This window comes from Branchiostoma floridae, chromosome 3 (assembly GCF_000003815.2).
Source record: "Branchiostoma floridae strain S238N-H82 chromosome 3, Bfl_VNyyK, whole genome shotgun sequence".
Classification (NCBI taxonomy): domain Eukaryota; kingdom Metazoa; phylum Chordata; class Leptocardii; order Amphioxiformes; family Branchiostomatidae; genus Branchiostoma; species Branchiostoma floridae.
In genome coordinates this window covers 8,131,245-8,157,145 of record NC_049981.1, presented here as the reverse complement: position 1 = coordinate 8,157,145, position 25,901 = coordinate 8,131,245, and the positions used below count along the sequence as shown (strand labels likewise).

Below are 25,901 nucleotides of genomic sequence, written 5' to 3'. Positions count from 1 at the left end.
TGGCGGCTAAGTCCCTAGCGTACTATAGACTCTATTTGTCCAAATTCTACAATTAGACCACCGATCCGCGGAGCCTGGTAGAGGCTACTTTATATAACCAACAGCCTGGATCTAAAAAGTTAATCTCCAAGTAGATTCCTTCGATGGCATAAAACAGCAAGTCTTTAGTAAGCAAACTTTAGTAAGCAAATATCTCAGTCAAAATTCACGTCTTTACGCATGCTTTGTTGATTTTAGCAAAGCTTTCGACTCTGTTTGGCGAGAGGGTCTCCTGTTCAAATTAAATAATCTTGGAATAGGAGGAAACTTCCTATCGACCATAAAAGACATGTATTCCAAAACTAATAACTGTATCAAAACCAACAATCGTCTTACCGAAACATTTGTAACTAACTGCGGGGTTCGACAAGGCTGTAATCTGAGTCCAACATTGTTTAATTTGTTCATTAGTGATATAGTATCTGAATTTGATAACTTTTCTAGCAATTCTCCTATTCTGTACAACATGAAAGTGCCATGTCTTTTATATGCCGATGACTTGGTTATCTTCTCAGAATCCCAACAAGGCTTACAGTCCTCCCTACTTAGACTAGAACAATATTGTAAATCATGGAAGCTGAAGGTTAACCTGAAAAAGACAAAGGTTATTGTATTTACAAAGGGAGGCCGCTTACCGAAAGATTGTAGTTTTTTGTTTGATAATAATGCTTTAGAAATAGTAACATCTTATTGTTATCTAGGTATTGTTGTATCCTCAGCTGGCACATTCAAAGCCAACAGCAAATACTTATACAGCAAGGGATTGAAAGCTCTATTTGGAATTAGACAATCATTAGACAAAGCAGACGCACCATTATCAGTTAAAAACAAACTCTTCGACACATGTGTTAAACCTATTTTGTTATATGGATCTGAAATTTGGAGCTCATTCAAAAGTCCTATATCTTGTCCTATTGAAACAGTGCACTTGAAATTTTGTAAACACTCACTTAATGTTCCGAAAACTGCATCTAACCTTGGTGTACGCGCTGAATTAGGGAGGTATCCTATCCAACTGGAAGCCTCTCTAAACGCCATCAAATATTTCATTAGAATTCAACAGAATGTGCCCGCTGAGAGTCTGCAGGCAGACGCTCTCTTATGTCAGCTTAATCTAGATTCATCAGGTACCAAATGTTGGGCATCTGGTGTTCGCAAAACTTTGGAGGAGTGTGGTTACCCTTTTGTTTGGCAAGCCCGTAAGTCAACAGATCCAAACATATCCCACCTAATTTCTGCAATCCACCAACGACTGAATGATATTTATTTCCAGAATTTTCTAACCAACATTCATAATGATAATAAAGGTTTACGTGCGAAAAACAAACTCCGAACGTACAGACTACTGAAATCCACATACAATGAAGAGCAGTATTTGAAAATCACAAACATTCGGCATAGAACTACCATTGCTAAACTAAGAATCAGTTGCCACCGACTGCGAATTGAATCGGGAAGGCACAGCCGAACTCAAACATGGTAGAAGATGAAGTGCACTTCACTGTTGATTGCGATATGTATGTGAATGATAGAAATACTCTATTTAGTTATATAGAAAGTAGATTCCCTCATTTTAGACACATGAGTAGCACTGACAAGTTTATATTTCTCATGCGTTTTGACAAACCGACAATAGCGAAACCCATACAGTCCTACATTTTCACTATTACCAAGAAGCGAGAAGAAGCCGAACTTTTGTGTTAGACTAGATTTGTGACACTTTTATGTATGTATATATCCTGACTTGTTGTGACCTGTACTTAGCCCGGTTGGGCAAAATTATACAATAAAGGTCTTCATTCATTCATTCATAAAACAGCAACATAAGCCGGGGAAGGACTTCAGCCGGCAGAGGGGTACCGGAGGAATCTGATTGGAGATTTCTAAAAAAAAAGTATCTATTGTTCGGGGGTCTGGTATCCAGGCTGTGAAACCAAGGACCAAGGCGGTAATATTACCGGACGTGCGCTGATGTATTAAAACACTCCAAGCACCGAAGCATGGCACCGAGCTTGGAGCTCCAGATAATGAGATATGGGCCTAAAACCTCGTGGGCAATACCGGAGGACCAGCAAAGCCTTTGTTTCAGACCGTAGCGAGCATTTCTTAGGCTCTGATAATTACATATCACTGTATTATATGTGTATACCGTCTTCTGTTGGCGGTCACCAGTATCAAATAAGAACCCGATACGGTAGCGAACAAAACTGCGCGAAGTTGAAAAGATGTCCGACTAGGTCTGCAAGTACCACGAAGACAATGGAAAACCCTTCTTTCCACCTACAACATTATGGCACATAGTCACTTTTAGTCAATTATTGGTGTGTTTTGGTGCTTGTCAAATTGTAAATTCCCAACGGTTTATATAATTATACCCCAACGTCATCTTATCCAAATAGTTCTTGCTGTAGGGAGTTGGATGTCTTTTTAACCTCCCTTGATTATACCAAGGGGCTTTTATACATCTGTTGTTGTAACTAATCAAAACTTAATCTGAGATAAAACAGACTAAATGTATTCAGCGTTAGAGAATATTTACATTTATTGATAAAGACAACACATGTTATGTTATATCTAGAATTAAATGAAATAACTGTTGGAATTAACGCCTTATTGTTCCCCAAGAGAACAATGGCTCGCGACAAAGATTGGCCTGGTAGTTAGCAAGACAAGGATGGTGTCACAAAGGGCAGACTCTCTGGCGTGGGGTAACAATAGTACAAACCAGCCTTCCAATCACGCTCTGTTATCATCATAATTAGGAAGAAAAGGCTTTATCTCCGCTGTGTAGTTCTTCTGCACAGCTGATGGCTAGTGTGCAGTCCAACGTTCGTACCCTTTTCACACTTTCCCCTCAAACCATGAGATATTTAAAGCAACAGCACTCAAACAATTAGTAGTACCTTCGGAATCATGACATAAACATCAAGGCCAATATTTACATATAAAAGTCCTGTACTTCAGTCTTGGTTAACCACACATCGGGAGTTTCTCAATAACAAAATGAATAAAGCTGGAGTTACACACAGGGCATTAAGCATAGAACATATTTACACACAATAATTTAGACTCAAATCACCGATTTTTTTACACAATAAGAGTATACTTGGATCTACAACGCTATTAACTCCCTGCGGACTATGGGGCAGTGACAGGTTACTCTGTACAGGCAGAAGCTTCCACGCTGCTTGTTTGGGATAGCTCAGTGTTTCAGATATTGAAAAAAATGTTTGGTAGCCTCATCATTCTGAGTAGGGCTTTTTTGGAGGGGGGGGGGGGTATTATATGCTGTAAAATGTATTCTAATTGTATGACAGTTCTCGTTGTACATTGTTTCCTGTCAGATGGCTCTTGGTACCAGAAACCATCAACTTTCACCAGATACATGGGCCCGACGACAGCTGTATACCACGGCGGTCAAATCGATACTAAATGAAATCAATTAGTTCACTTCTTCAAGTAAATGTTTCATCGAGTCTTACACATTTCAGCTCAATATTCTCTCAAAGGAGTTAAGACGTTCACTACTTGCACCCGCAGTCATCTATGGCCAAAATGGATTGTAGTTTCTGGTCTCGCGAGATGAAGCGGTGCTCCGTGAATCTCGTTGCTGCACAGCGGCCCTTCGGCCTGAACAGCGACATCAAGCAGACAGACGGGTCGTCCTCTGACCTGGAGACAAGCAGTAAAGAAGAAATGTTAAAATCAAAAATTACCGACATCATCTCCTTTCCTCCTACTCTTTTCTTCAATCAATTCATCTCCCTTCCTTTCACAATCTTCCACGTAACCTTCTTGTTCATATGACATTGAAAGATGATATCCACATCACCTGTATTTAAAGTAATATAACAATATACTTTCGGGGAGACAACTTGCAGAGGTGACCTGTCACCTGTTTTGTCTCACCCTCCATTTTGTTATGGAAAGTCCAATAAACAAATAAACATAAACAAACAATAGCCATGTGATGGTGGTCCCAATTATCGTTGTTGTTTGCCAATGTTTGTGGTAAACAACATTACTAACTGGTTGTTTACTGACCTCATGACACAGCGGTGATGTCCCTCCATACAGGAGCCCATACACCTCCCCACGTCTATCTCCTGTGGACAGGAACAGCAGGAATATGGTCATTACAAATAATAATGATAGTAACAATAATGACTTTATTGCACAACAATTGTACAAGATACAAAGCATGGCATGTACTGGTCAAGAATAGAACTTAGAAGGAAATGGCGATGTGCTTATATCCAAGCAGATGTGGCATCTGGCTCAGTGTTTCTTGATGTTTATGATCCGTTTTTTCAGTGTCGATTTTTTTCTCTCTTCGGAATTGCGGGACATGGAAGGACAGGAAAACATGGAGCAGTATAAATACACATCAACACATTTTAAACACAATGGGAGTTTATAGAACTTGTACAGACGAAGAAGTTACTCTGTTACTACTCGTTGCCTTTACCTTTTCCCTTTCTTGGAACTCTTGCGTTGTTTCGTTGAAGAACGCCTCATAGTAAACTTCTCTTTGGCTGGTACGATAACATTCTCCAGCGCACGCACACTCCTTCACCACATGTATACACTGGTTCCCTGAACAACAAAAATATGTTATCAAGTTGTGTGCCTTCGGTGTTAGGGTCCACAGAACGCGTTATAATTATAGGCTTGGACACTTAAGTTAATGTCTTCAAAAGTGAGAGGTTATCAATAACATTGTTCTACAATTGCTACGAGAGTTACGTTAACACAAGTACCTATGTTTAATATCAATGTCACTTTTACCCTTTTACAGCAGCGCTTCATTCTGCAAGTTCTCACAACATGAACTAATCTTATTACTGCGCTATAATGCCTGCAGGCCGATTTGAGCTTTCATGAATAAACAGAGGTTCAAAGAAAGAAAGAAAGAAACAAACAAACAAACAAACAAAATAATCTAGATGCGCGCACGCACGCATAGATGATAGAGTGTTGAATATTTGGGTCCTCTGTACGTACAGACACAGACAAAAGCATGCCAAAGGTCCTTACCCTTACCGTTAGGTCCTGTGATGGTCACCGTCCCGTTCTTTACAGCCTTGCAGCCAGTGTGTCTATCTGATGAACGAAAAAGGAATGAATTATTATATCATATGAGTAAAAGAACATTATTGTGAATATCAAACTGAACTGGATGTCCTCTGGTCAGCTTATAGCAAAATATGAAATCTTGTTAGACATATTCTATTCCTCTGGGTTTTAGATGTGTCTATAGGAGATTACTATACCCATAAACTTCAAAGGTCTTCAAAGGAATGTTGAAGACGTGCCGCTCACCTGCTGAACAGCGCCCCCTACAGACGCCAATGTCAACTTCAGTCTCAAACGGAGTGTCGGCGAAGTAAACTTTTTTCCGAGGGCTCCTCTCACAAGATGGCGGCCTCGGTGCACAGTGGCAGTCCTCGATGACCTCTACATCCACAGGCCCGTCCAATAGCTGCAGCTCCTGAACACGCGTTCTGGTTGGCTCACACATCCCGTTTCCTTGACAACCACCAACATCCTCTAAATCTGAGTGTGAGGCTCCCGACGCACCAGTCCCTCTGGAGTCCTACACAGACACACAATGAAATTATGAATGGTCAGACAAGAGTACTGTGGGGCCTTCGGCGCTGAAATGTAGTTAAATAAAGAATGAAAGATGACGCATAGAAGACTCAGTCTAACATTTAGTTTTTGTACTTTCTCATATTGTTTAACACAAACATTGTATACATGGCCTGTGATGTTCTAATCTGCATCAAAGCCATGAGTTGATACTCTTTTTGTTTGTTTGTTTGTTTGTTTGAACCTTTTTTTATTCATGAGACGCTCAAATCGGCCAGCAGGCCGCTTTTCATGCCTCTCCAAGCAGAGGTTGACTCGCGCAGATATAGTAGTCGTCGGAAAAATAAGAAGAGCGCCCGAGTAATTTTTCCGACTTCTACTATATCTGCGCCATTCAACCTCTGCTTGGAGAGTAATGAGTTGACCAAACTTTCAGCCCTGTCTTCTTGTGTGAGAGTAATTCTGAATACAACATGGCGTCTTTTTTGTATTTCTTCACAACACGTACTAAGTGTTTCGTATCCATTCACTTTTCAGATTGTTATGCCTACTGGAAGATTCGGCGATGATGATCATGAATACTAGTATAGCTGATAATTAGATTCAAAGATCAAGGTCGTTCTAGTTGCTAATCAAAACAAGACTAAATAAAGAACGTGCAACATATTTTTGGAGAAAGCCAATATGTCGAATCTGGGTTTTGTTGAAATAGCGTAAAATCTGCGTCCATTACTGATTTATTATATGACTGAAAATGTGGCTGACTGATAAAAAAAGACCACCGGCCAGTGTGTTCGGTACGTCCACGGTTGATGCTACTTACAAGGACGCGTGAATAACAGCAAGACAAAATATTTCCATTTTATATTTCTAAATTTAGATATCTTGGGGCAAACCGATTTATTTTTTAGAGAATTGCCGCTACTGGCTTCATTTCTTTTGCACAGAAGCGAACATTCCAGCGGTTCCTTTCCTGGCTACCATGATAATTCTGGGCGACTGTTCCGTCTGATCCTCCGCAGCTAAAGATCATCTCCATGGCAACGGCAGACGACACTTGGGTCATGGTGCTGTAAGGTTAGAACCAGTCTTACAAAAAAAACAGACTAACTTCACTTAGAAATTCACTCCTGTGGTCTACGTATTCTTCAACACTTCTTTTCTAAAGTAAGTTTCTGTCACTCCGAAGGACACGGATGATCCAACTTTCATGGCCGTTTATTCATGTCTTTTGGGAAAAGCCGTTGAGGTATTGTCCTTAATCACGGACCATTTTTCTCAAAACAAAGGCTTGACTTTGGGCCACCTGGGGACGGAGTACTGGGGTTTTTGTAAAGCAAGCTGTGTGGCGCCAACTGCGGGATTTGAATGACACATTGCCATCTGTTTGCGTCCGTGCTTTTAAAACAGCGTAAACAGCGGGGTTTTGAAGACCGAGGAGAATGGAAGGCACTTGTACAGCATGGCGGGTAATCGTCATAACTTCCATCCACAATTTGTTTGTTTTAGCTTTAAAGATAACACGAAAAGTTTGTATAGTCCTCAGCCTTGTAATTGTAACCGTTTCAGGTTTTTGTAGGCATTCAATCAGCTGCATTCAATGGAGTGGCGTCATTTATTTTTGGGGAGAGTGCTGATTCGCGATTTTCAACAAAAGCTATCAAAGCACGGTTTCCTGCGAATAAGCGCTCCCAAAAAGAATAAATGCTACCCAGCTCGAAGTCTGCAAAGCAGGCAGTACCATACCCAAACCTCAAAATATATCTTTCGTGTTGCACGATAGATACTTGAGATCGGGCTGGGGTTTGGTAACCAGGCTAAGCAGGCAGGAACTAGTAGAAGGAATCTGGAAGAACCTAGTCTTTCTCGAGACTCTCGTCCCACTTGCACGCGAATGACTATCAATCTGTTCCAAGAAGGAGTTCTTCATCGCAAAAAAGTTATAATGCAACAACAGCCGTTATTCTCGTTTCATATTTCAACATGACTGCCCAAATGACTTTCTGCATCTCTTCGTCTGGAAACGATAAAATAATTCTGTTTCTTGTGGTGGCTTGACGCATATCATGTCACAGTTATGCAATGTCATATTACAGATTTTATGATAATTTGGAACAATGGCGAAGAGAATCAGTTCACCTAGCTACCAAGCTGGCGCCAATAATCGTCCCCGTCCATCAATCAGAATCAGTAGTTTTAGAGTATTGTTTATCATTCATTTATTCATATTCATTTGCATTGTACCATCTATTTTCTCTCGGTTGGTTCAAGCATATGCCGCATTTTCATCCGGACAGAGACAGCCAAGCTGGTTAACAGTGCAACAATTTGGGCGCCAATGATCTTATTATAAGTGGTCTCTTGATTGGTGTTTGACGAACACAACGTTGGACATGCGTGTTTTCATGACAGTGTGTTTTCACGAAAAGCACAATAGAGAGAAGGACGTTGTATATCGTACGAATATTCTGAGATATTGTAGGACCACAGACATTTCAAACGTCAATACAGGATAAGGGAAAATATATTTTGCTTACCCGCTGTCTCATCTGAAGTCTGATTCTGTCTAGCGCGCTCAGCGGTCTTGCCGGGGGTTCAAAGTCGTCCGTTTTAGAGCCGACCTCGTGAGAACTTGTCGCACATTTTCTGGAGCAGTGACCGATGTCTACCACCATTTCTTTGCCCGAAATGTCTGATGTAAGTAGAAGAGAAAATACATGATTATGACCATGAAGTTCAAACCTTAACTAATAGACAACCGATGTAGTCACACAACTCTTTTTGTACAGAGTATACAGAATCTATACAGGGAGAAGAAAAGAAGTTTGTCCATGTGGGTCTCTCAGCGTGAAGCCGATTCAACTGTCCACAATGGAAAGCAAATAATGGCACATAAGACTGGGCTTTTCTACTCACCATAGCCAACAGAAACAAGTTTTCTGTGCCGAACACAGCACTCGTGGTTTCCAACAGACTCCGAGCTGTATAATCTTGAAGGCAAATTCCCAAACACTTTGAATTTTGCCTTGTATCCTGTAGCATGGGGGAAGAAACAAAACGTCGTGACACAATAAAGGAGTGGTCTTCATACACCGCCGAGAAAACTAACTTTGTTGAGCAAAGGATTCGTCTTTGGTAAAAAAAAAACATGTTTCTACTCTAAAGATATTTTAGATGAAACGTTTAAACGTAGCAATAATTTGGAGTTCTTGTTGATGTCTTTCATTAAAAGTGTCTGTATGAATAATAACGCTAGCTCTTACTCTCATGAAATGATAATCTAAATCGTGTGGGTAAAAAGAGAAGTAAAAAGTTACCTTGTGCCGCCGAGCCGGGCCTGGCCAGAAGGACGAACGCGAAGCAGCAGAGAAATCCGGAGAGAAGGCCGCTCCTTGCCATGCCGTTCAGAAGGTATTCCGAGTGAGAACCACGACCAACGCGTCAGTGCCTGACTAGTCCTGTACGATCTCTGCGGCGATATCTGGTAAACTCCACTAGCCGGGAAGGTACGTTATCAGTTAATTATAGGTCCTTTATGGATTCTTGACTGCAGACACGAAGTCTAGACCCTGGTGTGACTGACAGGCACTCTCGATGTAGCCGACTCTCTCATCAGAGCCCCAGAACTGACCGCAGCACATTCACGCACACCCACTCCCTGGATTCAAACTTTGAATAGGGAATAAAATGCGGAAAATGCAACGGCGTCCTTACAAAGGGACAGGAGGCGTCAAAAGTTTTTGCAACACTTGCACGTGAAATGGCGACTGTTTACATAGCAGAGCCGATTAGCACACGAGACAGAGATTAGCATGGGGTCACAAATTGCCAAGCGCTCTCGTCGGTAGCGAGTGGGAACGGCATACAGGGAAGTAGGCCGGCGAGCTTGGCGAACTTGTTGGCAATGCCTGGACACCACCACTTTCGTCATCTTGGAAAGACTGATAATTAACGTTAAATTGAGTTGATAGAGGTTAACCTTCTTGATAGGAGCGTAGAACGTTGTAGAGGAACTCGACACAAATTAGCCTGGTTTCTTTTGCTAATCCGGCGCCATTGTTCCGCGGCACCCGGCGTGGCGTGCTTATTTGTTTTAGTAATAAACTTAGCGGCACTCAGGCGCCGACCTCATCATAAAGACATCATTCACCTGTGCGCAAAACACTTTCCACACCTCAAAGATATACATCTCGAGAGCCTTTCAACAGTCCAGAATGGATAAGTCAGCAACAACTGTTGTGAAGGTTATGCAAACGGTTTGCATTTTTCATTCACGATACAAACTTGCACCTACGGGCAAACCTTTTAGATGTAGCCTGGTACCATCTGATTAATCTCCAAGCAGATTCCTCCGTGCGAATATACCAGTAACATAAGCTGGGGAAGACTTTCAGCCGCCAAGAGGGGTAAAATTGCCCACCGCGTCCGATTTCTACCGGGCTCCCTTTCACTCGTTTCCCTAAAATTTTGTAGGGAGCCTCGGTAGAAATCGGATGGTACCCAGGCTATCAGTTTGTTGGTCTGAAGTTCGATCGGAACTGAACCAATTATGTCTTGGACTCTTGCTGTTCCGTCATGGCCTTGGAAATGCTTCTGAAAACATTCTGTTCCCGATATATACAGTCAAACCTGCCCAAACGACCACCTCTTCAAGCTTACCATTTGGCCATTACAACCGCTCTTTCTCGGTTCCGGAAACTCCATTGTAGTAATATTGTAGTAACCCTACTTTTACTAAATACATTTTACACTGATCCATCGAACGATTGTAGACGCAGGAATGCAACATGTACAGTACTTTATTGAACCATTTATACTATGCCTCGGGCATGTTGTGAGTCACCTGTCCATAACGGTCCCATAACGGTGGTCGTATTGAACAGGTCTGACTGTAATATACGTTTCCCCCCTTCGATATCATCCCTGGCGGTTCCCTAGTCAACCAGGAGGCGAGCCGATAATAAAAACGAATTTCACGATTGAAAACAGGACCGAAATACCCGGGACAGAGTAAAAACTATACTTTTCCCCGATGTATTAAAATTTAAATCCGAAACTGTTTCAGATGAGGAGGCTCCGAAAAATCGGTTTCGTATCCGAAACAGAGCGTTCATGACAACAAATTTATCCATTTCAGCTTGCCAAACGGTTAGAAGAACTGTTTGATTTTTGGCATCATGAATATCTGAAACACGAAGGTTAGAATTCAAAGATGAGTGCTAATCTTATCAGCTAAATCCAAAACCATATCCAGTTGCTTGAGTAACTGCTATTTGGCGTATCTTAATTCTTATTACCTGGCTGTGACAGGATGTCTAACCTTCATGGACCTATCAGGTAAAAGCATCACGTTGTTACTGAGTTTTTGGAGACCTCTCAGGGCGGAGCCTTTAGCTGATCTGCAAGACTATGAAGCAGGAATGTATCAGGGATCAAGGAAGCCATCTACATCAGAGCTTTACAGCAATCCCTGAATTGGGTTTTCTCCAAGCAGATGTGTAGTTTTAACGTCCTCCATCTAGCGGCTTGACGCCATCTGTTGTAATCTCCTGGCAGGTTTACCGGTGGCATCAAAAGATAGTATCAAAGCTGGCTAAGGAGTGCGTAGCCGGCCACCGGGGCTGAAGGACACTCCTTTGGCCGGCTGAACTCTTGACCAGCTTTGATACTATCTTATGCCACCTGTAAATCTGCCTGGAGATTACATCTGTTACCAGTCTGACCCTGCTTTCTACACTGCATGTAAACTAAATGTAGAAAGAGATACTGATAGAAATCTATTGATATGCAAATGAGGCCTAATTTACATGGGTGATAACAATATAACTCCATAGTGGTTATTGATTGAAATTTTGTACTTGCGGCATTTGGAAGCTAAGGAAAGTTGAACACTATTACATGTAGTTATAAACCATGCAAATCGACAGCCTCATTTGTGTGGTACATGAGTAAATGCTACAATAGCCTTCTTTAATGAGACTTTTGAACAACTTGTTTTTGTCTGGGTGTGTGTCTTTGCACCAATAAATCAAGATCCTTTTGAGTTTTTTTGAGGGATTTGAAATTTGGCATCTCGGTTGTAAGAGGGTATCAAACACCTTTAATACTTGAATAGCAACACCATGATTATTTCACAGTGGATTGTGTTCTACAGACTCTTGTGTACCTGGACATGAAAATACGTAGCTTTAGTTTTTTTAAATGTCAGTATCTGTCGGGTTGCATGACTTGGTGGGACAGCAAGGACTGATTTTGTTTGTCTTTAACTTGTTACTTTGAAAGAGAATAACCCTAGGAAGGAAGTCTTCGTGGAACGGCCAATGGACATTCACCAAGACGCTTATGTTTGAGGTCGTGCTATGGTGGAGTGGCTATGGACTTATGCGTGCATAACTCAAGAAGTTGTTGATGGAACTGATATTTGGTAGGTATCGGAAAACAAATGTCAAGTTCGAAAATATAAGTTAGGTCCATCCTATGGTGCAGCAGCGAAACCTGTATGTATGTATGTATATTTGTAAACGACAAAACTTAAGCTATGCATGTATGTTTACGACATAGGGTAGGTGGGTTGGTTGGATACAGAGCAAAGTTCTATAATGGGCCTCCTAGCTTCTTCTTACGGTATTGCAGCAGGATTCTAGGTTTGAGACCTGGTGCTTTGGAAACGATATGGTTGAGTTTTGTGAGTGGTGGATAGCTCTAAGGGCAAGTGATGTAAGGCCCCGTTCTTGTACTTTTGTGTCTTCGATTGGAATGAGCCAATGTCTTGCTGAAGCTGCATTCCTTCATGGCCTTGAAAATGCCTCTGAAAACAATCTGCTTCCAATATATGCTATTCCTCTGGATCTCCTGACACATCCCCCTTCGACATCAGGACTGTCGGTTCCCCAGTTGACAAGGAGGTGGTTCAATGATAAAAAATAATTTTACGATTAAAAACAAGACAGAAATACTAACAGGTTTAAAACTGTACCTTTCTTCGAGATGACACCAACTATGAATGCACGTGACCGGATGTAATCTGAATCTACGCCACTTTTGCGCTCATGATGACAATTCGCAATTCAAGAATATGTCGCATGATATCTGTAGAAACTCTGTGATGCAAGTCACTGATGATAGCAGAAATACGAAATGAGCCACAGCAACTCAAACTCTATGGATGACATCTGTGTGCAAAATTGATTTTCGCCTGAGGCCATACCAATTTAATTTGTTGGTTCTCGGATTTTTTCCTAAAAAAATTGAAGCGACAGGGCGAAAAAAAAAAAAAAAAACTCATGGTATACGTGTGATAGAAATAGTTAATCAGTTAAAATTACATGCAAAATTGCATGTTGGCATAAATTTGTACAATATACATTAGATTATGTACAGTTGCTACAGTAAACAGAAATGTTCACAAAACATCTCAAATAGACCAATATAGTATTTTTACAGAGATGCAACGACAACAACAAACATTAGTTAAGTTTGCCTCTAGAAATAAAATACCATCGCTGGAAGACTTATTTGCTCTCTGAGTTGATAAGAATCTGTCTATCCAAGGCTCTAATTACATTTCATGGTCAACTGGTGCAAATTGGAAAAAAAATTACAAATACTTCCACTCCCCCAAAAATACATGAACAAGCCAAAGTACTGAACTACTGCATAAAACCATAGGTTTATTCTCTCTTTTTGTTACATGTACAATTATTTGTTGACAAAAAATGAAGATGCAGTTTGATTAAACTTCCTTAGAAAAACCTAATGTTACATGCAAATCACTGAAATCAGCAATGAAATGGCATTATCTAGCCAAATCTGCAGTTCCACTAAAAACAGCGTGGGGGCGCTTTTTTGACTTACAGGCCAAACCCCAAAAAAAGATGGCCGCCCGAGATTTTCCGACTTGTTTGTTTGTTTGAACCTTTATTTATTCATGAAAGCTCAAATCTGCAGGCCGCTTTTCATTGAGGTCATGAGAGAAGAGTCAAGGGTCAGACAGAATATTCATTTTCATCTCCATTTGGAAGACTTTGAGCATTTCAGGCATATCAAAACATGTGGGCTATGGAGGTACAAGAGTGAAAAAGTATTGTTGATTTATTGAGTTGTTTGTTTGGGTGCCGATTTCTGTGTTTCAATTGAAAATTTGCATGTGAAAGTGTGTGTGAGAGAGAGCACATGCTCAGCCGAACTTCTGCTTCTGCTACGTTATGTTATGCCCATGTGTATCTCATTTACGATGATTTATTTGTTCCTAAATATACTTTGCAACAAAAAAGATATGAATCAATTGGTAGCAAAGGACTTGGGGGTGAGAAAAAGTAAATGCACTGGTACTTTCCAGACGTTCTGTTTCTCTAACGGAACCAAAGTTTTGCAGCACGATTACTGAATGGAATTTTTTTTTTTTTTGAAATTGGGAAAATTAGAAGCGGCGATTCCGAGAACCAACGAATTAAATTGGTGTGGCCTGATTTAGAGAAAAAATCATGTTTGCCACTGGTGATGGTCAACGGGACAAGAAAATACAGAGTATGGGAAAATATCTCCTAAACTTCTGTCTGTTGTATCTGAAACATCCCCATGACACTAGATTTGGTGCTACTAGGCTACTACATTTGTGTCACTTTCTGTATTTCATGAATGCAGGAATAATTGAGTTGTTGGCTATGATATCATGTTTTGTGACTTCATGGGTTATGGTCTCTATATTGATTTTTCCTTTTCTTTATTAATCTTTTTTTCTTCTTCTGCATTAGATAATGAGGATAGAACCCATAAAATTTACTTGCCGTGGCCTTATCATTTGTGTCAAATTGTGTGATTTCTGACTTATTGCATGTATATGAGCAAACATATAACAGTACCATGTGTAGATATATGACACTGAAAATAATCCAAGGTGCATTTAGTCTAGACAACTTTTTTTTTTCTTTATTTCATTTAGCTCATTCACTTATAGTAAATCTTTATGCATTTCCTCTTGAGTAACTGGAAGCTATAGTATTACTGTACACTATACACTGCACAGGTATTTGGACTATGTTCATCACAGAAGGAGTGGATCTCTCATTTCTTGACAAAGTCTGAGTTGGACAGTTAAAATTTGGGTAAGTCCAATTTTTGTGTTGGAAATTACAGTTTAACTTTGCTTCAGCATGTAAGTAACACATCTATGACAAAACCTACAAAAAAGGTGGGAGAATCCAAAACAACAAGAAACACTAGTATATGCCGATATATTGAGCACTTTTTTCCTCTCTACTGGGTCAATAATATTTCTGTAATAACAAAATCTGTCTAAAACAATTCAGAAAAAATTGTTCTTATGTAAGCTTTGCTAGTGAGGTTTTACTGGATGAGGAAATCTTGGTAACAACTTGTTGATGTTTCGGCTGCTCAGTCGTCCTTCCTGTACGACACCTTTCAGATCTGCCGCCTTCACTCTCCGCCGTTCTTTCTACATGGAAGATACAAGTTGCAAGACTCAGTTTTCATCAGCTAGGTTTGGTATATTAGGCTAAGGGCACAACCCACCGTACATGCAAATACATGCTGTCTACGTGCCAAGACGTGGGCAATCTTTTGGGATCCGTAAGTGGTAAGTACCGCCTCTGTACAAACTCGTAGGAAATCCGGATTTTGGAGCATGCAGACACGCCGTAGAACTTTACGTGCAGGCAAAACTTTATGTGCCATCGGGCTACGGATTGGCCCCCCGTACGTGCCAGTACGGGCAACGCGCCTGCCCTGTACAGCCTGAACGTTTTCAGAAATACGTGGCGGACATGACCTCCCCAAAAAATGCACAGACAAATTGCACGTACGGCGGGTTGTGCCCTTAGCTTTACAGGCACATAAGATTGTGTCTAAGCAAAATTCAGCAACAAAAATTGATATCTTCAACTACAGTCACTTCAATTATCTAAATCTTGTAAAAGATAGTATACTCTGTACAGACAAAGTGAAAGTGAAAGTACCTAAAATTTTCGCATAGGTGGATTTATGAGGTGGTTATACCAACTGACGAGCCGTTATAACACCATATACACCATAGGGCATGCAGGTCAACAAACCTTAAAAACTCTCCCACAACACAATGTTTCCACAGGTTTGTTAAGAAGAGGTGGCTCAGGAAGATCACAACAATGATCAAAGAGGTGGACAACCCTGCAGGATTGACTGAATAAGGAAAGACCCACATAGTGCCAAACTGCCAATCCTGCAGACTAGGGGTGGGTACCGGTACAGAAAATTCAGGTCCAGTTCAGGTCCAGAGGTTCAGGTCCAGGTACGGAGCTGAACCTGAACCTGATTCAGTATGTGAAAACTTGTGAATGACGATACTCAAAACAATGGTCCATTTTGATACAAGGAAATCTGTTTTGTGGACTATTCGACTCCCACTGGCGTTTTAAAATCAAGGCTAACTGCCTCTGTACGATTGACTGTAAAACTTGGTAGAAATGACTATAGACTCTACTCTTCTTCGCTTTCGTTAATTTTCTCGACCGGTAAGCCCCAAAATGAGTGAATGTTTGATCATATAATTTGTTAATTTTCCAATAGGTCCAACATCGGGTCCACCAAATTTTTTCAGGTCCGTTTTTTCCGGACTAGTCCAATAAGAAAAAATGATTTTGTAGTACCTGTACCCACCCCTACTGCAGACATCAAGCCTCCATATCTATGTGGACACAACAGATGATAGAATGGCTAGTGAATGAGACAGAGCGTTTACTCACTGTTGCCTCTTCTGTGCACTTATGGAATGCTGTAATCTCCTTGGCACATGCCGAATCCTTGTAGTCATTTTCCTTCCAACAGGCCATCATAAGGCTCATCTCTGTGAGACACGTGGCAGCTGAGGAGGAAAATAAACAAGTGTTTACTTCGCTGTATGCAGGACAGTCCTTGCAGTATTGTAATGAAATTTCAATTCCTACATCATTATGGGCTTCTCATGTGCAAAAGTGCAGTCACCAGTCTTTATAACTTGATATTAGGCATTCTCAAAAATATTAGAAAAAGTAGTGTAAAAAAAGAACTTTGAGGTTCCTAGAAAATGATATCATTTTATATCAACACCAATATAATAATAATAATCATCTGGTGTATTTTGCCAGCCAGTAGGTACCCAAAGTATGAGTAATGAGGCTGTTTAACATGGTCGAGGCACCTCCTCGAGCACGGGACCCCCGTTTTACGTCCCTCCCGGAAGACGATTTTGTGGAAAGCTTCGTGAGGCTACAGCAATCCGGACGTCCTTGGTTGGTCCCCCATCCAAGCACTATCCGGACCGCGCGTTGCTTAACTTCCGAGATCGAGGGATCGGGTGTACCAACGCGCCACGCGGCCGTAGCTATGGATTTTGGAAAAACTATTCAATGTACATGATCCTTCTACAACTCGTAGATAAAATTACGACAACCTTGGAAAATACTTCTCAAATTTAAGCTGAATTGGATGTCATTTCTATATACGACAAAAGGTGTTCGAGGGCACACCGCCCCATCCTACCCCCAACATATTTCAACACCAGAGGGGTGAGGAGTTGCAAGGAGGCCTAGGTAAATTTTGAAATCTTTCCCCTCTAAAACGCTATTTCCTGCATTATCGTAGGCTAATTTTGCTGGCAGACTAAGCTAAGTTCAATGACATTTCTTGTGAGACTTTTGAGGGCGACGCCCCCTACATTTCTTCAACATGTCGATGGCCGAATAAAATAAGGTGAAAGGCGTTGCAAGCGAGTTATGGTGGCGAAATGTTTACATCTTGTTCATCTAAATCGCCATTTCCCGTATTTTGTGGGGGAAAATTGCTGTTGGACTATGATACAATTTACGAAAATCATGAGGCCACATTACGATGTATGGAACATTTTTAGGCTTGATTACGTTTTATGCGGAAATTTTAGGCTCGATTACGCTCTATGTGAAATGTACTGGCTACGGTTTACGGTAAATTTTCCCATCCTCACTGCGAATTACATAGAATGAAATGGCTTCCCTACTAATAACGGGAAAATTAAAAAGGCCTGCCTACGCCTTACGGGTAGGAGCATGCAGACCCTCATTCAGAGGTTCTTGAGTTTTGCTGACTACAAAAATCCAGGACACAGACACATCCGAAACTATATCTCCATTTTTTATTGAGATATTACAATATCTCCACTTTCATAGAGATAAAGATATAAATGGCAGAAACATCAACAAGATGATGGTGGTCACGCGCAAAAAAAAAAAATTTGGCAAAATAAACCCAGGCTACTAGAGGTCTTCTGAGGGACGCCAAGAATATTGGCAACGTTATAAAACTAATTCGCTTATTTGAAAGGACATTTTCTGGTAATTATTTAGGGAAACTTGCGGTTTGGGTCTTCAGAGTCACGTAAGCTTAAACTTAAACGCAAACGGTAAAGGCCTGGAGACGGAGCGCAGCCGCATCAATATCTCCCCATGAAACTGGTGCCGGGCCGCTGTAAGCCAAAATCGGCGTGAGCATGGAAATTTTGTAAGATCTCCAGAAAATCAGCAAAAGTTAACTATTTTTTATAAACTGATGATTTCTATCATCCGTCATCGGCTAGAGAGACGCGACCGGTCGACCCCGCCTTGGGAAAATCGGCGTCGTGCGGCGGCACCCCCCTCCCCACTATAGTTCTGATCAGTCGCCGCGATGCTCGTGCCGACGTTGTTTTTTTTTTGCCATTTTGCCCGATTTGCCATTAACGGCATAGAACATTTATCCAACACTTTCCAGCATTTTCAACACTGAACCATGAATAAACAAGCAGGCTTTTGGGCATTCCGGTGTTACAGAATTTTGGGGCCCCCCAGAATTCTGCGGCCCCCCTGGTCACGTGACCAACATTTGGCATGCGGGGGCGTGGCCTAAAAACTACGATGGCCCACAAGGACATTCCCCATATACACTGGCTGGCACCAGAAACAAGCCTGTCGTCACATGTGTATCTGTACTGAGGGCCAACATTATGACATTCTGGAGTCCAAATTATGTTGGAAAATGGTCCGTGCAATCTTTTCTAAAAATAAACTGTTTTTCTTATGATCATAGGTTTGCGTAGATATCCGCCTTACTAGATAAAACGTTCTGTGAACTAGCCCTGGGTTGAGCCCTGGACTTTTGGGGCCCCCCTTCCCAGGGGACGAACGCTTTGCACAATCCTTATTAAACTTGGACGTCAACAAGTTCCCAACAAGTACTTTAATGTCTTACTAAAAAAAGCGGTCTGTGAACTAGCTTTGGAAATTTAAGGAGGGGGGCCCCAAAATACCTCGGTGAGCCCTGTACTTTTGGGGCCCCCCTTCCCAGGGGACGAACGCTTTGCACAATCCTTATCAAATTTGGACGTCAACAAGTTCCCAACAAGTACTTTAATGTCTTTCCAAAAAAAGCGGTCTTTGAATTAGCTTTGGAAATTTAAGGAGGGGGCCCCAAAAATACCGGGTTGATCCCTGGGCTTTTGGGCCCCCCTTCCCAGGGGACGCACGCTTTGCACAATCCTTATCAAACTTGGACGTCAACAAGTTCCCAATAAGAACTTAAATGTCTTACTCCAAAAAGGGGTATTTGTACTAGCTTTGGAAATTTAAGGAGGGGGGGCCCCAAAATACCGGGTTGAGCTCTGTGAACTAGCCAAGAAGGGGGGCCCCAAAATACCGGGTTGAGCCCTGGACTTTTGGGGCCTCCCTTCCCAGGGGACGAACGCTTTGCACAATCCTTATCAAACTTGAACGTCAACAAATTCCCAATAAGAACTTAAATGTCTTACTCCAAAAAGGGGTATTTGAACAAGCTTTGGAAATTTAAGGAGGGGGGCCCCAAAATGCCGGGTTCAGCCCTGGACTTTGGGGCCCCCCTTCCCAGGAGACAAACGCTTTGCACAATTGTTATCAAACTTGGACGTCAACAAGTTCCCAACAAGTACTTTAATGTCTTATCCTAAAAGCGGTCTGCAAACTAGCTTTGGAAATTTAAGGAGCGGGGCCCCAAAATACCGGGTTGAGCTCTATGAACTAGCCAAGAAGGGGGGCCCCAAAATACCGGGTTCAGCCCTGGACTTTTGGGTCCCCCCTTCCCAGGGGACGAACGCTTTATACAAGCCTTATCAAACTTGGACGTCAACAAGTTCCCAACAAGTACTTTAATGTCTTACTCCAAAAAGGGGTATGTGAACTAGCTTTGGAAATTTAAGGAGGGGGGCCCCAAAATACCGGGTTCAGCCCTGGACTTTTGGGCCCCCCCTTCCAAGGCAACGAACGCTTTGCACAATCCTTATCAAACTTGGACGTCAACAAGTTCCCAACAAGTACTTTAATGTTTTACTAGATAAAGCGGTCTTTGAACTAGCTTTGGAAATTTAAGGACGGGGGCCTCAAAATACCGGGTTGAGCACTGGACTTTTGGGAACCCCTTCCCAGGGAACAAACGCTTTGCACAATCCTTATCAAACTTGGACGTCAACAAGTTCCGAACAAGTACTTTAATGTCTTACTACATAAAGCGGTCTTTGAACTAGCTTTGGAAATTAAAGGAGGGGGCCCCAAAATACCGGGGTGAGCCCTGGACTAGCCCTAGGTTGAGCCCTGGACTTTTGGGGCCCCCCTTCCCAGGGGACGAACGCTTTGCACAATCCTTATCAAACTTGGACGTCAACAAGTTCCCAATAAGAACTTAAATGTCTTACTCCAAAAAGGGGTATTTGTACTAGCTTTGGAAATTTAAGGAGGGTGGCCCCAAAATACCGGGTTGAGCTCTGTGAACAAGCCAAGAAGGGGGGCCCCAAAATACTGGGTTGAGCCCTGGACTTTTGGGGCCCCCCTTCCCAGGGGACGAACGCTTTGCACTATCCTTATCAAACTTGGACGTCAACAAGTTCACAATAAGAACTTAAATGTCTACTCCAAAAAGAGGTATGTGAACTTCCTTTGGAAATTTAAGGAGGGGGGCCCCAAAATACCGGGTTGAGCCCTGGACTTTTGGGGCCCCCCTTCCCAGGGGACGCACGCTTTGCACAATCCTTATCAAACTTGGACGTCAACAAGTTCCCAATAAGAACTTAAATGTCTTACTCCAAAAAGGTGTATTTGAACTAGCTTTGGAAATTTAAGAAGGGGGGCCCCAAAATACCGGGTTGAGCTCTGTGAACTAGCCAAGAAGGGGGGCCCCAGAATATCGGGTTAAGCCCTCGACTTTTGGGGCCCCCCTTCCCAGGGGACGAACGCTTTGCACAATCCTTATCAAACTTGGACATCAACAAGTTCCCAACAAGTACTTTAATGTCTTACTCCTAATAGCGGTCTGTGAACTAGCTTTGGAATTTAAAAGAGGGGGGCCCCAAAACACCGGGTTCAGCCCTGGACTTTTGGGGCCCCCCTACCCAGGAGACGAACGCTTTGCAAAAGCCTTATCAAACTTGGACGTCAAAAAGTTATAAACAAGTACTTTAATACTCTTAGTCCAAAAAGCGGTCTGTGAACTAGCTTTGGAAATTTAAGGAGGGGCCCGAAAATATCGAGTTGAGCCCTTGAATTTTGGGGGCCCCCCTTCCCAGAGGACGAATGTTTTGCACAATTCTTTTCAAACTTGGACGTCAATATGTTCCTGACAAGAAATTTAATGTCTTACTACAACAAAGCGGTCTGTGAACTAGCTTTGGAAATTTAGGACGGGGAGCCCACTAGTCCAGGGCTCAACCCGGTATTTTGGGGCCCCCCTTCTTAAATTTCCAAAGCTAGTTCAAAGACCGCTTTTTCTAGTAAGACATTAAAGTACTTGTTGGGAACTTGTTGACGTCCAAGTTTGATAAGGTTTGTGCAAAGCGTTCGTCCCCTGGGAAGGGGGGCCCCAAAAGTCCAGGGCTCAACCCAGGGCTAGTCCAGGGCTCAACCCGGTATTTTGGGGCCCCCCTTCTTAAATTTCCAAAGCTAGTTCAAAGACCGCTTTATCTAGTAAGACATTTAAGTACTTGTTGGGAACTTGTTGACGTCCAAGTTTGATAAGGATTGTGCAAAGCGTTCGTCCCCTGGGAAGGGGGCCCCAAAAGTCAAGGGCTCAACCCGGTATTTTGGGCCCCCCCTCCTTAAATTTCCAAAGCTAGTTCACAGACTGCTTTTTTTAGTAAGACATTAAAGTACTTGTTGGGAACTTGTTGACGTCCAACTTTGATAAGGATTGTGCAAAGCGTTCGTCCCCTGGGAAGGGGTCCCCAAAAGTCCAGGGCTCAACCCAGGGCTAGTTCACAGAACGTTTTATCTAGTAAGGCGGATATCTACGCAAACCTACGATCATAAGAAAAACAGTTTATTTTCAGAAAAGATTGCACGGACCATTTTCCAACATAATTTGGACTCCAGAATGTCATAATGTTGGCCCTCAGTACAGATACACATGTGACGACAGGCTTGTTTCTGGTGCCAGCCAGTGTATATGGGGAATGTCCTTGTGGGCCATCGTAGTTTTTAGGCCACGCCCCCGCATGCCAAATGGCTGTCACGTGAACAGGGGGGCCGCAGAATTCTGGGGGGCCCCAAAATTCTGTAACACCGGAAACTATTTAGTGCACTGCTTACTACATGTTTCCGCGGCCATCACTTATATATACACGTGCATTGGTCTCCCACTTTCCGTGGTATCAGCAGAAATTAACACTTCAAAGAGAGTGTAACTGATAACAAGTCCCTTGGGATTCTATTGCCAGGGGAACTTTAATCCGTCACAATAATATGACAAGGCTGATTATCAACGGATTTCATATTTACAACGTCAAATTTGTATCAATCGACAGGCACTTACTCAAGGTTTCATCGGCAAATCGGCATGTCGGTAAACTGCCGGCATCACGATCTAAACATGGCCCGAAAATGCCTCAACCAGTGGCAAATCCTTTCTGCTGTTCCACTACACGGTTATGATGTTCTATGAAACTTTTAATCCGTTGTTTGATAAGCAAATGTCGGTAAATACGTTGTTTCGTGAATGGCTCCCAAAAAATATACCCACACAACCAAGGACGTTACGTAACGTCCTTGACACAACACACTACAAACTCCTTACAGTACGTCCCCATGTGGGGCTGTTGGTATCGCCGGTGAGATCCGCCTTGCTGTGTATTGGGATGTGAGTATTTCAGATTGGGGGTGCTGATGCACATTTTCAAAATGGCGCCTGCGTTCGGAGGCTGCCGATAAGCATAACAAAGCCGCGTTGTACTTGAAGGAGAGACATTCCAAGGCATGTTGGTTGTCATCAATGGACAGTTTATTGATTTGTTATTTATTCACTGTGATTATGGTTTTGTAATGTAAAGACGTAATGTAAGATCCCTCGAAATCATGACCTCTGCCCCCGTCCCACGGCTTCATTAAGGGCAGGAAAACACACCGGAAGATTGATTAACTTGCTGCTCCAACATGCGATCTTTGAGAGCTCAAATTTTCAAGGTTTTATGTCATACATGTTACTGGTTTTTTATAAAACACTAGAAATAATTTGCTGCCAGGGGTAGATTTTTACTGACAGATAGGTGATGAAAAGTGTCGGATAAAAGGGGTGTCGGATTAATGTTCTTTGCCGGTATCAATTGCCACCACAGAAGCAAAAAGAGTCCGTAATAATATATATGTAATTTCAAATGCGCAAGACACTTTCAAAATCGTCTCCGGCAAGCCGCTCAGACCCCACGAGATTTCTATGCGATTTTATAGGAGCGCAAGCCGCTTCGCGGAGCAAGTCACATCGACAGCCAGATACAAATAATTTTGCGATATTGTTTGTGTAGCGTGGCGTCATTTATGAATATTAAGAAGGAGGAACTAGCTTTCGTTAGGTTTGTTTTCAACCTCCTTGGTGGTAGTTGTTAAAAAAATATCCCTAACGTGCAAACAGCCACAGGCAATGACAAAAGTCAGTGTTAGTTTGTTTGCTCAGAGATGGCTCTAAAATGCCCCCATACCCCCCAACGAGAGGGGGGAACCCCCCTCTCGTGCTCTCCCCCCGCGCAGCTTGCGCTGCGCGGCACCGGCCTTCGGCCGCGTCATGGAGCGCCCCCCCCCCCCCTTAACAAATTTCTGGATCCGCCAGTGGTGGTCACCTAAACTCTAAGAGGAAGAGGAACACAAAGAAGAACACGCCAAAATTCATCAACAAGATGGAGTGACTCACCTCCAAGCCTGTTTTTCTGAAACTTCACTTTATCCTTCAAAATTAGTTCCTTGGTGAGTTTTTTTACGGCCGGCACTTTATATCGTACACCGGGGGCTGGGTTGATTATCAGTCCTGGTGGAATACGTGCCATTCTGGCGAATTTCCAGCCCAAAATACAGTTTTTACTTTTTCAACGTGACTGCTGAGACGCCGACCTCTGACCTTGAAGGTTGTTGTTTTACGGCACATTAATCGTAAGGAAGAATATAACTATAAAATAGCCATTTCCTGTCAAATAATTGCACATATGATATAAAAATATGGTTTCAATTGTAAGTATTTATCAGAAGTCATGATTATTTTATCATACCAAGTCAGATTTTGTGGTTTGGGTTCCCTTAACTCAAATTTTACGACAGTTGCAATCACCCCCCTCCCTACGTCCAGCGTTTGCGTACCTGCGCACTGCGGGCTGGAGAATCCGTTAGTGACAGGTAGGACTACTTGGACATTGTTGTGGTTGGGTGATTATGTCCTAATAACCGGACAATAGGAGAGCGCCTCCGGACAGGCGGGATACGTCTGGCCTTTCAAACTCGATGAAGGCGAGGATTGTGATCATTTCACTAACGGGACAAGAAGGATTTCGCCGGTAGAGAGCGCACAGTCGTACGGAGCCGTTTTGTTCAAAGCCTCGGAGGGATAGAATTTCGTCCATCACTGACATGTCTTGAGGCAGGCCAAGAAACCCTTTACCTGGGATGTGCCACTTCTCACCAGGCCAGCAGTTCGCGTTTGAATTTCATCATTATTTCCGGAGCCACCACCTTCCATATAACGTCCTGCCATGTATGCAGCATCCTTCGCTTCGCAGTGCTCGTGAATAACCCGGGCAGCAGAGCGATGGCGTTCCCCGATCTGTGACCACGGTCTCGCCGGTCATCCATATATCAACTCCGTTCGACTCGACCGATTGGCTCGTTCGTAAGACTTAAAGTATGAAGTCAACTGCATACAAATAGCCATAGAGTGGAGTGGCTTTGACATACTGTTTGTATAAGACCGTTAGGGGCATACAATTGTAACATATATCACGTTAGAAGCACTGTTTTTGATTCATAGAAGTCACATTTTTCTTACTTCTCAATGAAAGGCTGTGCCGTTGTGCTGACTGTTATGTTGTAACAAAATGAGATTTGTGTGGCGCGTGAGATGGTGCCGTGATTGAATTAGGCCGTGGCAGGTGACTTGTCAATATTAAGGACCGGTTTATCAATTATTCATCCCTGATCGTCGCCAGCAATCGATAACGCCATGTTTGGACAAGAAGACAGCAGGGAGGAGGACAAAAATCCCAGTATTCGCTTGGATTTGTATAACTTTGACACCCCAGAGGCCGAGGGGAGTAGGTATGTTCTAACGAGCCCGAGGTCTCTGGAAGCGTGTGCTCGAATGGGTATCAAACCGGTAGAGCTTCTGCCAAAGACTCTAGCTGAACTAGAGGATGAGTATTTACCACAGGGGATGCCCGTACGTATTATACACGGCATGTTTCAAGAGCAAGAGACGGAAAGGCTGCGCCAGTTAGAGAAGTGTAGAGAAATACGTAAGCAAGTCATAGCAGAAGAGAAAAAGAACGGAATGAAAAAGAGGACCCCAGTATCCTCATCAGCCAAATCTGAAGTGCCAAAAACCGTGCCGGGTAGTCTTACACGCAGTCGAACGGCATGGGAGATACGGAGTATGACGTCAGAGAGCACCAGGAGCAGTCAAGAGAGGTCGGACGTGGATGACGGGACGCCGACTAAGACCAAGAGAACAAGAAGCAGGCACCCGCCAAGATCACAGTCCGCCACCAGACTCACCCGCAGTACATCCCTTCGACTCAGCGATCTCCAGAAACTAAGCATCTCTGGTAGTAGACCTTCATCGGCGTCCAGGAGGCGAGAGTCCAACATCGCTATGAGGAGAACTCTGTCTGGTGCAGACCTGCCAGAGCGAGACCGCCGCATAGTTGAGCTCATGGAATCACGACGACGGCGAGAGGAAGAACATGCGGAGATCAAAACAATCGCTCAACTGACAGGGAAGAGGAAAGAGAGCGGGAA

General features: G+C 42.8%; 3 protein-coding genes across 4 annotated transcripts in view; 1 reads left to right on the top strand and 2 right to left on the bottom strand.

Annotated features, from left to right (window-relative positions):
• Positions 1–2,556: 2,556 nt before the first annotated feature.
• On the bottom strand, positions 2,557–9,664 carry LOC118412223. 2 transcript variants are annotated; one of them, XM_035814942.1, is made up of 8 exons: positions 8,949–9,664; positions 8,548–8,664; positions 8,169–8,323; positions 5,362–5,635; positions 5,077–5,142; positions 4,508–4,635; positions 4,084–4,145; positions 2,557–3,711 (listed from the first exon to the last, which is right to left on the bottom strand). In XM_035814942.1, exons 1-8 carry the CDS (start codon positions 9,028–9,030, stop codon positions 3,564–3,566), a joined length of 1,032 nt encoding a protein of 343 aa, XP_035670835.1. In that variant the 5' UTR covers positions 9,031–9,664; the 3' UTR covers positions 2,557–3,563. The 2 variants fall into 2 exon arrangements, with proteins under 2 accessions (XP_035670835.1, XP_035670836.1); XM_035814943.1 differs by having other exon boundaries at positions 5,083–5,142; positions 8,949–9,662.
• Positions 9,665–14,532: 4,868 nt separating this feature from the next.
• On the bottom strand, positions 14,533–24,045 carry LOC118411192 (coiled-coil-helix-coiled-coil-helix domain-containing protein 1-like). Its single transcript, XM_035813271.1, has 3 exons — positions 23,812–24,045; positions 16,371–16,489; positions 14,533–15,085 (listed from the first exon to the last, which is right to left on the bottom strand). Exons 1-3 carry the CDS (start codon positions 23,942–23,944, stop codon positions 14,966–14,968), a joined length of 372 nt encoding a protein of 123 aa, XP_035669164.1. The 5' UTR covers positions 23,945–24,045; the 3' UTR covers positions 14,533–14,965.
• A 158-nt stretch (positions 24,046–24,203) lies between these two features.
• The window catches only part of LOC118411659 (coiled-coil domain-containing protein 177-like), a 7,852-nt gene continuing 6,154 nt past the window's right edge, over positions 24,204–25,901 (top strand). Inside the window, exon 1 of the mRNA XM_035814137.1 lies at positions 24,204–25,899. Coding sequence (XP_035670030.1) covers positions 25,108–25,899 — 792 coding nt within the window. The 5' untranslated portion in view covers positions 24,204–25,107. The remainder of the gene's footprint in view (positions 25,900–25,901) is intronic.